The sequence below is a fragment of the Linepithema humile genome, chromosome 2, assembly GCF_040581485.1.
Source record: "Linepithema humile isolate Giens D197 chromosome 2, Lhum_UNIL_v1.0, whole genome shotgun sequence".
NCBI classification, from domain to species: domain Eukaryota; kingdom Metazoa; phylum Arthropoda; class Insecta; order Hymenoptera; family Formicidae; genus Linepithema; species Linepithema humile.
The window spans coordinates 22,343,481-22,358,174 of NC_090129.1; the positions used below are offsets into that span (position 1 = coordinate 22,343,481).

The following is a 14,694-nucleotide window of genomic DNA, read 5'->3' on the forward strand; positions in this document are numbered from 1 at the left end:
TTTAATGGATACATTGTATCTCGAACGAAAGAAAACGTTGCGCGAACGTTCCAGGTGTTTGCTTCCATTGTACGTGGCGATACTCGAGGAGCGAGTAAGCGAATATTATGTAACACAATTCGAGTTGTTCAAGCGTGAGAAGACCCGCCACAGTTATTATATTTAATACAGCATCCCGATCTGCCAACATCTGCCTATAGAGTGGCGCGTTTCTTATTCGTGTATGAAAAAAAATATTCTCGAGGACTTATGCGTAATGGTGTGACGAACATATTTATGATAATAGATTTATTGAAAGTTCCATCGAACGTGATGAATAATATTAATATCTTGTAAAGTTCTAACTTTTAGTTTAATTTCAAACGGCAAAAATTGATCGTGCTTTGTATTTTTTTACGTGTTTATTCAACACTTGAAAGATTTAAGGTATTTTTTTCCGAATAAAATTATGAATGAATAAAGCGTGACAATATCGAGAAGAAAGGCGATTATCTTCGCTTTAGCTGGTGATGAACAGTTTTGCAATTGTCGGCGGCATAATGGGTTGCAAAAGTGATTTAACGGTGCATCGTAATGCAGTCTATAGTTTTCGGTTCGTTAGCGATCATGCGACCGCACGCGGATTTGCTTCGGTGGAAATTACTGCGCATCCTGGCACAATCAACTCATATATTATTTGTAAATTATGGTTAATGATTATCATTATCTTCGATTCGAATGTAACTAATGTTACATTTGCAACACTAATGTATGCTGTCCATTATTCATGAGTCCTCGAAATAATATCATCGTGTAGCCCCGCACATCTCAATATGTGCATTGAACTGATGTTGCAATTCAATAACGGAATTATTTGTTCTTTGTGTGTGTGAGCGGCGTAACTCTGCATGTGTCGCGCACAATTTTTCTCTAATTACATTCCGATGTGCTTGCTGGAAGAGCGAAATATAAGAATGCAATGTTATCTTTCTCGCGATGTAAAGCGAAGGGAGAAAATTTCACGCGAGGGAGTGTTATTTTATGCAGGAGGCACGAAGCGCTTTCCCAGCGTTGACATTTGCAGTCACAGCGAGTATCTTGATGTCGCCGGGGTTAATGGTGAATAGCTGGCGTTGAAGCGCGCGATGGAATATATTTCCGCGTAGCTCCCGTCCATTACGCAAGACCATCGACACGACCTATCGGCGGTAACATTACCGACCATGCAGCCACCGCCGCTGCCGCCGTCGTCGCGACCCTATATTCCACCCCCGCGAGGGACGGCCGGGGGGGGGGGTTGCGCGGCAGCGCAGTAGGGTGGGTAATGTCGGGAAATGCAGCTAACGAAGTTTACGAAGACACTTAACGGAATTACGCCCTCGCTCGCAACGGGTTCCCGCCGTCGTCCCGCCGCTCCCGCGCGCCCTTGCCACCCCGTCCGCCCCGAGGGGTCCCTTTACACTTTTCCGGCGGCAGGGAGGTCGCGTTAATTACCGACGGAGGCAAGAAGCCAGGGAAACGGTGGCGAGATACCTCGTCCTCGACGCAGGAGCGTCGTCGAAGCTCGACGATGGTTACAAAAGTCGGCTACGGGGGCGGGCGACGGAGGACGCGGCGACGGGGGAGAGGGTCGCCGGCGGTGCGCGGGGGTTGCCGGAAGTGGGAGCGGGCCGGGAAGGGGTCGGTTTGCACCGAAGAAGGGTGTTATTGACATGGTGGGTGTCGCGTCGTCGGCCATCTTGGGCCGCCGCGGTCTCCCCGCCGCCGCCGTCACCACCACCTCCTCATCCTCCTCCACCTCCTCGTTTTCCTCTTCCTCCCGCCGCCGCCGCCACCCTCTTTGTCGCATTCGCTCTGCTCCCCATCGCGTCCGAAGGACATCCTTGTGTCCCCTTGTGCCGAGTGACATTCGGGCTGCGTGCCCAGCCTAACCTGCCCGGCGGACGCCCTGGGCCACCCTTTTCGACCAACCCCGGCAACGAGCTGCGAGGGTCCCGGGGGCTGCTTGTCGCCATGACGACCGAACCCTCGCCCAACCCCCTCGACCGAACGCCGATTCCCTATCCCTCGGCACTTCGCTCTACCCTCTTCCGCCGCCCCTTCCTCGCGTCGTGCGCGTCGTTCGCGTTGCCGTCGCCAAAGAGAGAGTCTTTCGATATCCTCGTGCGCCTCTCTTTGACAGATCGACGGTCCTCGCCTCTTTCGACTCTCCTCGTGCTTCCTTTGCTCCTCTCCTTTCTTTGCTCCTCCTCCACCGTCTCTTCGTCTCCTTCGTCGGATAGCTAAATGCCAATTCTCATTTTTCGGAATTTGCGTTGTTCCCTTTGTCCTCTTCTGTCATAGTTCACTCTCGCATTTTTGCTCTTCTAGTTATTCGAGTTTTCAAATTTTTTCGTCCACCATGCTCGAATCAAATAGTTTACATTTCAACTTAAATGAGTTTTCTTTTGCAGTTTCTTTTTTATTGATTATCTTTTGCTTTTACCTCTACTTTTTCTGATACTTTCATTCGACACAATATAATGTTTTACGTTGATCTCTCGTTTTCCGTTCTCGATTATCGTGTTGTTTTAGTAAACTTAATAACTCTTTTGATTTTAAATGAAGAATATCTATGCTTATTTTGCGACGTCTACCTGTAAAATTACGCTTTTATGTTCTGCATAATGAACAAATCAAGTACAGTCTCACGCGTATGCATATTTTTCAAAGATTTTAATATATCAGGAGTGCTACGTTTCAACTTTTCTACGATAAGACATGATTAAATAAAATTTAAAATTGTGAAATTTTTTGCGAATTCGGATTTTAACATCTTAGTTCGGGATCACACTGTAGATTGTAAATTATCATAATTAGTACATTTAATGGCAATATCGATAAAAATCTGGCATCCGATACTCGATATAATTAAAGGTTAATAATTTTCCTATATTAATTAAAAAAAACATTAGAGCGTTTCATATATATATATTTTGCTCAAAATGTGAGTTGCGGTTTCGATGCTCCGCAAATTTAATAGCTCGCGCCGAAAGTTGCAAAAAATATCCGGCGGCGTTTCGAATTGATTAGTTGGCGGTGGCATTAATTTTGCTAATTATATCGAAGAGCCGATCTTGGGGAACTTCGTGCGCTCTTCCTTTTGTCCGTGGATCCTTTATCAAACATTCTCGAAGGTACAAAGTTCCATCCTTCATGCTTCCCCCAGAGAATTGGCGGATATTAGGAAGGACTTCACCGCGGCTTTTGTCTCATTCGGCCATAAAGTTTCGCGAAGCACCACAATCCCGACCAATTAACGACGATTTCCTAAATTCAAACCGTAACCGCGAGCTAATTGGCACTTGACATTCAATCCGTCCTTTCGTCTCTCGCGAGAAACTCTTAAACATCAATCGCCGATGACAAATACTGGAATTAATTGTATGCATCGATGAAAGGAGTCTTCGTACTTCGAGACGGTTTTACATCTCGATCGCATTGCTCTTTGATTCTTATTTTATCATTAAAAACATCCCCATACAGACACGTTCAATCGTATTTAGAACTACAGTCATTACAAATGTAATGTTCTCATTTAACAAAACTTTGATTATTTGTTTATGATATCAAGTATCAGAAGTTTCTCTTTAATGAGAAAATCAATGAAAACAATTATAATACATATTATAGCAATATAAAAAGTATATATTTCAAACGATTGTAGAAGAATTTTTCTAACACTTCCCATATGAAAAATCGCAGATAACGAATTCATGTAAAAAAATAGATAAAAAAAGAGCAAAATGTCGATTTCTCGATAGCGTTGACGTATCCTGAGCATTCTTGGATTCCGAGACGCGCCGGAGCGATCGAACAAACTCCGGCGACTCGGCTCGCGTTCGCCATGCAGCTGCATTGCGGCAAAACAGAAGACGTCTGTCATCGGAGACGACGATCTGTTCGGAGACGCATCGGAATGCAATTCCGTAAATGAGCAACGTAGCTCCATTCACAGACCGCCGCCGCCGCCGCGGCCAGCTGCGATTTTAAAATAGCGCTCACGGCTACGAATGTGGATGGTACCTGATCGCAGAATGACAACGATTCGATTAATTAATGCCGGTGGAAGTGCCGCGTCGCGCCTGCGATAGAACCGGAAGCTCGGATCGAGCAAAAAAAAAAAAAAAAGGAAGAATCGCGGCCTTTATGTACGCGAATCAACTGTTTATTCAGCATATAGCGAAAACGAGAGGAAGAGGAGAAAGAGATAGAACGAGAGTGCGGCGGGGGAGGAGGGGCGGCTGAGGGGGAAGGAGGGAATGCAACAACAAGCGCGAGTGATCGACGTGAAACGAGTTCATTCATGCTTGGATGTTGTAATTCTGAATGGACGTAAAATGGATCGAAGCCGCGCGATTAGATTGAGCTGACTATATATACATATATATATATTATATATATGTATATATATATATTTTTTTTTATTTAGGTCAAGGATGTAAGGATGATTTATTTTGAAGGAAGAGAAATTGAATGTCGACGGATAATGAGATTTAGCTAACAATCATGTAATTCTCGGTCTTTAACATCAAATGCGACTTTTGCGTCAGACAATGAAATTCCGGGCTGGAGAGTTATGTTTGAAAATTGTGAGATTTAACGTCTCTCGTACTTTAACATTAATTTCTGACAACGTCAACCTGGATTGAATTAATCTAACGTCATTCGGTGATCCGCGTCCGGATCCAGGCTCGGAAAAGTTAAAAGGTCGTCTCTTTGCCTCTCAAGGGTGCGATAACTTTCGGCGCCGACTGTATCGCTGGATGATATATCCCCCGGGGGTTTTCTCCCCTTGGGTGTTGGGGTGTGTTTCGTTGCCTGGCAACGACACCCTCGAAGTCCGCGCTCTGATTGGCCCCGTCTCGCTTTTCCTGTCTTAGTCTCGCTTCTCACCCCGTCGCCAATCAGACCCCCTTGCCCGTGCTACCATACCCACCCTATACCCTCGTCGATGGAAACCGTCGTCCTCGGGGCGAAGTGTACATACGCGCGCGTGCAAAAGAAAAAGAGAAAGAGAGAGAGAGAGAGGGAGAGAGAAAGAAACAGGCTGCAACACGTCCACGCGAGCAAAACGCGAGAAATTAGAGGTAGTTTCGATGCAGGACCGGTGCATGAAATAATTGCATGCAAGCGCAATGATAGAGTAATAATACTATTAAATTGGTACAAAAGGTTTGTTATATTTGTCAAGTAAAATTGAAAATTGAGAATTGCAAGATTTCAAACAAATTTTCATTTATCAAAATAGTCGCCGTTGGCTTTAATACGCTTTGTTCATCTAGAAACTTTTGTTCGTTTGATTTAAAAAATTCCGAACTTTTAGAATGGAAATTGATAATTTTATTTTAAATAGACTTTCACAGAGAAGCGATAGACTTTGTGCACCAATTTAATATTTCGGATAAATAACACAAATGATAAAGATGATTTATTTTTTATACGTTACTTTCGTCATGCGGAAAAAATCTGATGAAGAAGGAGTCCAACGCGCGATTGCGGTTTATTTTAATAAACTTTTGATTCTTTATAATTTTCTTTAACGTATATTTTGGCTGTATATTTCTTTTAACATTGAGAAACAAAGACTAGGAAATGTATTACATTTTTTTTTTAGACGTTTTTCTCATCAACAAACGCGCTTTGAATGACGAAACTATTAATTCGCAGAATAAAAGACTGGAATTTTATACATTTGCCATAGATTCATTCGTCACAAATCCGATTACGAGTAAACAGCCGATCATCGGCTCTCGATGTCATTGAGAATCATTTCTATTTTTACGACTCCGTAAATTGTACGAAAGGATTAAGGGCGATTCTACTGGCTTCCTTTTCAATGCCTTCTTCGAGTAGCTGGCTTGTTGTCGAGGCTGCACAGTGCTGCGAGAGGATTAAACCTCCCTATTGATCCCGTTCAATGGATTCGTGCCCTTTCACGTGCCAGCATTCGTAATGTTTTGACATCCTTTGCGCTCGTCTCTTCGTTTCGCGTTTTCTTTCTCAACGCTGGGAATACATCTTCATATTTCCACTTTAATAATCAATAATATATTCAATTTACTGACGTTATATGTAGACACGTACAAACTTGTTTGTTCGAAAAATATATTTCAACCCCATAATTTTTATTAGCAAAATTTTTGATGAACGCATTAAATTAACAATTGCTATGTGTTTTGTATATATTCAGGGACCTCATGTTGCGGCAATGACGACAATGACGGCAATTTTTTCCTGAACTCGTCGCAATACTTCGATGAAGAATGGCGCGATAAAGTTTTGCGCAAAACGAAGTAAGTGCAGCAAACGCAGCATTTCAAACGTTTTATCCGTACAAAGACAAATAGTGGAATTACATATTCGTTTGTTACAGAGCAGCGCAGCACATCCCGAAAGTGTATTACGGAACGCGGACTCACAAGCAAATCGAGCAAGTAGTCAGAGAACTGAAGAAGACCGCGTACAGATACAAGAGGTAAAAATATCTCGCGAAAATATCATCTTACGAAATGAATGTATAATGAGTGAGTTTCTAGGATGACTATATTGAGCGCTCGGATTCACACGTGTATTCAAGATACCGACAGAAACAAGAACGACTTGTGTAACGAGCTGCTCGATCCATTAAAGGTTTCCACATGAATATACCATATTTATAGAGTTAAAAGTTGAATAATTTTCTAACAATGTTATTTTTGTCCGCAGCCTAAAAAATGTCCGTATTACACCGAGTTAAATAAAAAACCTACATTATTTAGCAATCTTGAGACACCCTGGGACATAGAAGACTTGGTTTCGATGGGCAGAGCGCATAAGGCTTGCCCATATTTTGGTGCGAGAGCATTGAAGACCGAAGCAGAAATCATCTTTTGTCCTTACAATTACATCGTGGATCCACATATTCGCGAAAGCGTAAGCACTTGACAAGTACACATAATTGATAAGAATAATTAATAATAAGAATTAATTTTTATTATTCTAAATTTCGATACTCTTGTTTGTTATTCTAAAAGTTTATCAACAAGAAAATAATTGCTTAATCGATAATAAAATAATTGATCAATAATTGATGTTTTGTTTGAATGCAATATTCTACAATTTAAGTTTATGTACTTTACAATAGCAACAGGCTGTTCTTTTAGTATTAAATATATTTTTTAATAATTTATAGATGCAAATTAGTCTGAAAGGAAATATCGTAATTCTCGATGAAGCCCACAATATCGAGGATTTTTGTCGGGATGCTGCCAGTGTAAATCTCAAAGATAGCGATCTCACAAATGCCGCCGATGATTGCATGCTTCTTTCGAAAAAGCGTCCAGAGTATTACAAGACTTACTTGACCATTCATACGTATCTTACTGATATTGTAAAATTCCTTCAAGATGTTGGTCTTAAAGATAATGTAAGTGTGTAAGATAATTATGTAATTATTGTGTAATCAATTTTTATGTATCGATATTGCTTTTATATTAATTCATGTGTAATTTATTTAAATTTTTGCAAAAAATTCAGATTAATAATCGACTTGTAAATTGTAATCGATATTTCTACTATATCTTAACAGAGTATGTATGTTTCAGAGTAACGCATGGGAAATGGTCAGCGATTGCTGGTCCGGCACTGAATTTGTGGAGCTGCTCAACATAAAAAAAATTGGACGTGCTAGATTTCCCGATTTCTTCGCCGCTAGTAAAGCGATTATTCGAGATTACGAAATAATGTACGAAATTACCCGCGCGGGTCAGCCTACCACACTGAAGCCCACTATCTCGCATGAGACTAAGAAAATTCTTGAATATCTCTATTTTGTTCTGGAAAAAATTGAATCGGATATGTTCGTTGATGACTACAGAGTGTATGTTATAGAAATGGAAGCAGTTACTAAAAAGATTGTAAGTTTGTATATCTGAATAGTTTGATATAATTTTATATGACATATATAATTCAAATACTGTATAATTATTTTTCATCAGGTACCCGATAATGTTTGGATTTCAAAGGAGAAGAACAAGAACAGAGTGCGAATTATGAAACTGATATGCATGAATCCTGCTGTGACTTTCGTACCTCTGGCCCGCACCGCTCGTTCTGTGATACTTGCTTCGGGTACTTTAACGCCGACTTCGTCGTTCGAAGGTGAGCTCGGCACGCGATTCCCACAGAAGCTCGATGCCGATCACATTATATCGAAAGATCAAGTGTATGTAAGATGTATACCGAAAGGGCCGACAAAAAAAATTCTAAAAGCCACTTATGAAAACGTGAACACATTCACGTTTCAGGTGAGGAAATTGATCATTAATTTAACATTATACGAAAATTGATTAATCATTTTTAACATAACAGGACGAACTGGGTGAACTGATTCTTCAAGTGTGTGATGCAGTACCCTATGGAGTACTATGTTTCTTTGCATCTTATACCTTAATGAACACTCTACGTAACAGATGGATGAATAATGGCATATGGGAAAAGCTCTTAAAATTGAAGAAAATTTTTACAGAACCGAAAGAAAGTCAGAAGCTGCCGTCGGTCATGGAAGCGTATCGCAATACAATTAAGGAGTCGTCATCTAAATCCTTTCGAGAAGCATCCGGAGCTATTTTGTTTGCAGTCTTCCGGGGAAAAGTGGCGGAAGGAATCGATTTCAGCGACAACGAGGCTCGATGCGTATTAGCCGTAAGTATAATTTATGTTTTATGTCGATTTTATTTTACAATATATCTGTTTATTAGATCGGCATACCGTATATGAATAGCAGCAATGTGGATATACTAATGAAGAAGGAATATAATGACTCAAACAAATCCACCAAAGGCTTGCTATCTGGTCGTGAGTGGTATAATGTGAATGCATTTAGGGCGCTTAATCAGGCGATAGGCCGTTGCATTAGGCATAAAAATGATTGGGGCGCAGTACTCCTAGTGGATCAAAGGTATGTACATTAAATTAAATAATTTGAAGCTAGGTAAAGGTCTAATATTGATAATATAGATTCCAGCTGTCCCAAAATATTCATTATCTACCAAAGTGGGTTAAAACAATGGTAAGTAATAATTGTCAAAAAATTAGTAAGACATTGTGAGACTATAATAATTTATTTATTTGTATTGCAGTGGATGCATAATGAGAATTACGATCTTCAAACAGAACTTGAAGATTTCGTAGCGATACAAGTTGCACGTGAAAAGGGGGAACAATATCTTAAGGAAAAAAAAGAAAAAACGTCAAAAGATTAAGAAATTTTTAGAAGAGATTTTTTTTAGATATTATATGCTAGGTAAAAAATATTTTATTAGAAATGATTAAGACAAGACAGTAATTATTGATATTATATATTCAATAGTATTTACATTATTTTGTTTACCACTACATGTTGGTTGTGTCCCTTTTTTCAATCATTCTCAATTGTTTCTTCTTCATTCTTTTTATTTTTGCAGGATTCTTAATCTGAAAAAGAATTATAAAATAAGCATTAAGGTGTATATATACACACACACAAATATATTTTATAAATGACAGCATTTACTTACAACTTGTACAATTTCATTCTTCTTCCTATTTTCTTCCGCTCTCTTCAAATTTTCTCTCCTTCGTTGCTTCTTAGCTTCCTTTTCTGTCTTTTTTCGTTCTTTGATTTCTCTTGACATTTCCTTGACACGTTTTAGATCCTCTCTTAATTTTTGTTTCTTAGCAAACGATAATCGAATTCCACGTGTTTTAATTATAGAAGAAAATCTACAAACAGATATTTATATTATTAACTTGTATATTTCTCATTTCTGTCAATATATTGAATTATGTTGTAAACTGCTTTTCTCATGGTACTATATTTATTTAAGAAATGGAAATCATGATTTCTTTCACACAATTACTCGTAGATGTAAATCATACTTGACGTAACTTATTTAGAATAGAAATTTAAAAAGAATATTAAAAACTTTAAGTTCTATTTACTAATTATAATTATTTTTATACTTATCAGCTGAAACTTACTTTGTTTTTTCTTCTTTCCATATCCTACCGGATTTTGGTTTGCCTCTTGGGATGTATTGTTTCTCACGTTTTTTGATAACAGGCGAAGTTTCTAGCATATCTTCGTTCGTTTTTGGTTTCATATTGTCATTTAATATATCTTTCATACACGTCACTTTTTCACTGCTTTCCATCGTTTTTAAATATTAACAAAATGTACAACCAGTATATATCAATATATCCTCTTGTGTAAACAACTTTTGCAGGTTAATGCGTCACATGGCTGGGATCTCTACACATGGCATGCCACGATTGCCACGAGATAGTGGACGACGATCGAAGCAGTCGAAGCACAATGGGAATATCGACAGACGTAAACTCTGTCTTTTACCATTAGACGGTTACTAACGAATGTTCATTTATAACTTTTATATGTATATACCACGGTGTAAGAATATAAGGTGATTTCACGACCATTGTATTCTATCAAAAAATCTGTGATCAAGATGTCATAGTTAAGGCATGTTACACAAGATGTCACGTTGGTGCAAGATCCCAAGTAAAAAAGAATAGAAGATGTGGATAGATGTGGATAGAAAAGGATAGATGATGAATCTCTAAAGCACATCTATATATAATTATAATCCTAAATAATACAAATTTTTTAAAATAAAACTTTTAACATTGTGTATAAAAATATATATTACTGACAAAATATTTTTTAATTTTTTTATAACAAATTATTCTTAGTTAAATTTGCAGAAAATATAATTAATAATGTATTCCAGTCTTTATAGAAAATTAAGTTTCTTTAAGAAAATGAATATTTATAATTAAGTTCCGCAGGACAAAAATTTTAATAAAATTTCTATATATATATTTAAAGTCCCTCAACACGTAGCCACCTAGCGATTCAATGTGGAACAATGACGGGAAAATCCATTGAGTAAAAAGAAACAGGAGGGAGCATATACTAGCCAGGACTAGGTAAATCCGCGGACGGATGTACGTCATGGCAGCCATCTTGAGCGACCACTTTTTGAAAGTGAGAGGGAATGCTCGAGCATAGCGGCAAGCGGCATACCGTACGCCGTACGCATTAATATGCAGTGTATAGTCTTTTATGCAACAGTGTATGGAAATAAACGATCAAAATGGTATACTGTAGAGCTTGTGGCATAACAGCAGCAGCTCGAAATCATGGAATAACGTTTCATCGGTTAGTATTATCAACAATAATGAGATTTTTATTTTGGAGATTATAATCATATGTATAGTATTGTGAAATTGTAGATTCACAATAATTACTAAATAATTTTCACTCACAAACAGGTTTCCGAAAAATCCGGATTAAAGAAATGCATGGATAAATTTTTGTAAGGACGAAGGATTTAATATAAATTTAGATTTTAGATTTTAACATTGCTCTTATGGAAATACTGCACGAGTGCAATCCCAATGAAAAACGCCATTAAAATTTGGTATTATTGTTGCATATTATAGTTATTTTCTTTTAATTGTACATTATTTCCTAATTAAACATAACAAGTCATTCAATATTGGCGCCCTTGAGCGGCCATCTTGAGCGACCACTTTAGGTACGTTCCACTTGGCGATCGCAACGCTTGTGGAATCATTGGGCGCGTTCAGCAGAACAAATCGCTTGGTAGCAATCGAACATGATTGGCTCTTACTTTTAGAACCAACAAATCAACGTTAAGTGTTGACTAGACGACAATTCAGCAGTTGTTCTGCTGAACGCAGCCATTTTATCTTTGTTTTTCATCGAAAGTTAAAGAAAGATAGATAATGTTCGCGAGCGTTGCGATCACCAAGTGGAACTCAGCCTTTATATAGTCACTTCCGTCCGCACTTTTACGACCAAACGCTCCCTCCTGTTTCTTTTTACTCAATGGGAAAATCACAAAAATTTGTTGCCGTGAAATCACCTTATATTCTTACACCGTGGTACCCGTTCATTTTAAAAATTATTATTTTCTGAAAAATCAATAAAAAAAGATAAAGTATATTCACACATATTTATATGTATATATATATATATATATATATATATATGCATATAAAAATATAAATATATGTAAATATACTTTATTTTTTTATTGATTTTTCAGAAAATAATTTTTTTAAATAAACGGGTACCATATGGTATACTCTTTTACTAGACACTTCACTGCGTTCGCCGCGTCGCGCATGCGCGAAAAACCGGGCCAAATCTGGCCACATTGCTTCCGTGTGTTTATGAGTAGAGTGTATCTGATCCCAAGCTTTTTTGAAATTAGAGTTTATTGAAAAGTATAATAAAATTAACATTTCTCGAATCAAATACATAGGTAAACAATGGAGGAAGATAATGAACGTCGACTTACTTTATGCGGTAAAAGTTCTCAGCCTATTGAGCGAAAGTTGCGAATATTTCCGGTAAAACACGTGTTTAGTAAGTATATTTTAATTATACATATAAGTATATTTTGTAAAATGTTTCATATTATAATAAAATGAATTGACTAAGACTTATATGAAACAAACACGGATATTTAGATATAAAAAAACCAATTAATATAAATGATTAATTAATTAATATAAAATTATCTTGTTTGATAAATAAAATATACATTTTATTCATTATTATACTTTAGAATCTTATATAATTTTTAGTTCAGTAGTTCTTTGATAGATCTAGAATTTTATTGCATCATTTTTCTTTGTTTAAAATATCAAATTTCAATGCACATCGCAATAAAGAAAATATACATTTTCCAGGTTTAACCTAACCTAACAAATGTTATAACATTTTCTTTACCGTAATGCATTAAAATTTAATATTTTAAACAGAAAAATGGTCTAGAATTCTGAAATATAAGATTTTAATGCATCGCGGGAAAGTTCTAGGCCTACCGAATGATATGATATAAGATTCTAAGATATAAAAATAAATAAAATGTACATTTTATCTAACAAGATGATTTTATTATTTATACAAATGATATTAAGATTTGCTCTAATTAAACAATAATCGTTATAACAACAAGTTATTAGAACAGGAATGTTGTTGAATTGTTATTACGTTTATCATTTATATTGATTTTTTTATACTCAAATATATTTGCGTTTGTCACATATAAGCTTTATTTTGTTTTAATTTTATTTATTGAATAAGAATTTCTAACATTAATATACTATTTCTTACTTTATAATATGTATTTGTAGAATATGTAAAAATCTTATGAAATCATTTAACTGTATACAGGTCTGACGTCAAATGCTGACGGTCGAGTAGATCTGGTGGATTGTCCGGAAATATTAAAATTACTTGTTATATATATGCAATACCATTCTGCATCTCAGCAAAACCGCAAGAAAGCTGCACTATCATTGGTAAATATTACTGGAGATGAAGCAGGAGCTGAGGCAATACTGAATCTATCAAAGTTGCTAATACCGGAACAACAATATGTATTTAACATGAATATTGTAGAAGTTTGCATGAAGTAAATATCATTTTATATTTATTTACTGCTACTCTATGGAGACTTTGTATATAATCTAGACATTACTTAATCTAGAAATTACTTTTATACAGGTCTATACTGAATAAATTTAGTTTTATAGCGGATGAATGTTGTATGATACTTTCCAATATAACTAGAATTTATCATTTAGTGGATCGAGTAGTTGAATCCATTGAACAAAACGGTTGGACCTGGAATACGATATTATCTGCACTTATAACAAAGAATTATAATGCTAACAATGCTGAAATGCATTATCTTGCATCTGTTATTAATAATCTTAGCCAATCATCATGTGTAAGAAGGTACAATTTATTTGATTTTTGGATTTTGATTATATTTCAGAGATTTATATATCTTATTGTAGGAAACTGATGGATCCACAACACCGTATTATTCACCGTCTCTGTCGCTACATACAGTGTTATGATGAAATTAGACAACGTGGTATTGTTGGTACTTTAAAAAATTGTACTTTTGAAACAGACAGCCATGACTGGTTGCTAAATTCAGATGTACATATATTACCACGTTTGTTGTTGCCTCTTGCTGGTCCAGAAGAGTTTGAAGCAAAAGATGTTGCAAAATTGCCGAATGAATTACAATATCTTCCTGAAACAAAGCAACGAGATCGTAATCCAGAAATCAGGTTACATTACGTTAATATAGGTTAATTAGTGTAATTTTATTAAATCTGATGAGAATATCATTTTCAACATTATTATTATGATTTCAGGCTAATGCTTTTAGAAGCATTAAATCAACTTTGTGCAACAAAACTTGGTAGAGAATATTTAAGAGAAAAAAACACATACATAATACTTAGGGAATTTCACAAATGGGAGAAGGATAACAAATGTTTACTAGCCTGTGAAAATGTTATTGATATTTTGATAAAGTAAATAATTAATTACTCTCTAAGTTAATCATGTTCTTGTTTTGTATAACAGAAATTTATATGTAATATATTCATTGTTACAGAACCGAGGAAGAAATTGGGGTAGATAATTTAAAGGAAGTAGAGGTACCATCTGAATGTACGGAAAAGTTTTACAAGATGGATCAAGACTTTATTGAAGATACATAGTGCAAAAGTTTGTATTGTAAGAATCTTTAGAATTTATAGAACTGTGAAGCATTAATGAATTAACTTAGATTAGAAACA

General features: G+C 36.6%; 3 protein-coding genes across 5 annotated transcripts in view; 2 read left to right on the forward strand and 1 right to left on the reverse strand.

Annotated features, from left to right (window-relative positions):
* Nucleotides 1-9,552, forward strand: part of LOC105670837 (Fanconi anemia group J protein homolog) — a 42,396-nt gene extending 32,844 nt beyond the window's left edge. For 2 of the 3 annotated variants that reach the window (XM_012364574.2, XM_012364573.2), the window contains exons 6-16: nt 6,212-6,314; nt 6,395-6,496; nt 6,558-6,651; nt 6,727-6,933; nt 7,193-7,426; nt 7,605-7,916; nt 7,998-8,306; nt 8,371-8,703; nt 8,760-8,959; nt 9,019-9,070; nt 9,141-9,552. In XM_012364574.2, coding sequence (XP_012219997.1) covers nt 6,212-6,314; nt 6,395-6,496; nt 6,558-6,651; nt 6,727-6,933; nt 7,193-7,426; nt 7,605-7,916; nt 7,998-8,306; nt 8,371-8,703; nt 8,760-8,959; nt 9,019-9,070; nt 9,141-9,263 — 2,069 coding nt within the window. In that variant the 3' untranslated portion in view covers nt 9,264-9,552. The remainder of the gene's footprint in view (nt 1-6,211; nt 6,315-6,394; nt 6,497-6,557; nt 6,652-6,726; nt 6,934-7,192; nt 7,427-7,604; nt 7,917-7,997; nt 8,307-8,370; nt 8,704-8,759; nt 8,960-9,018; nt 9,071-9,140) is intronic. The other variant, XM_067350743.1, reaches the window with a different exon arrangement.
* On the reverse strand, nt 9,344-10,452 carry LOC105670838 (coiled-coil domain-containing protein 86). Its single transcript, XM_012364576.2, has 3 exons — nt 10,021-10,452; nt 9,558-9,762; nt 9,344-9,474 (listed from the first exon to the last, which is right to left on the reverse strand). Exons 1-3 carry the CDS (start codon nt 10,191-10,193, stop codon nt 9,394-9,396), a joined length of 459 nt encoding a protein of 152 aa, XP_012219999.2. The 5' UTR covers nt 10,194-10,452; the 3' UTR covers nt 9,344-9,393.
* A 1,769-nt stretch (nt 10,453-12,221) lies between these two features.
* LOC105670762 (protein HGH1 homolog) lies at nt 12,222-14,694 on the forward strand. Its single transcript, XM_012364463.2, has 6 exons — nt 12,222-12,454; nt 13,268-13,508; nt 13,601-13,834; nt 13,897-14,178; nt 14,266-14,427; nt 14,511-14,694. Exons 1-6 carry the CDS (start codon nt 12,358-12,360, stop codon nt 14,614-14,616), a joined length of 1,122 nt encoding a protein of 373 aa, XP_012219886.1. The 5' UTR covers nt 12,222-12,357; the 3' UTR covers nt 14,617-14,694.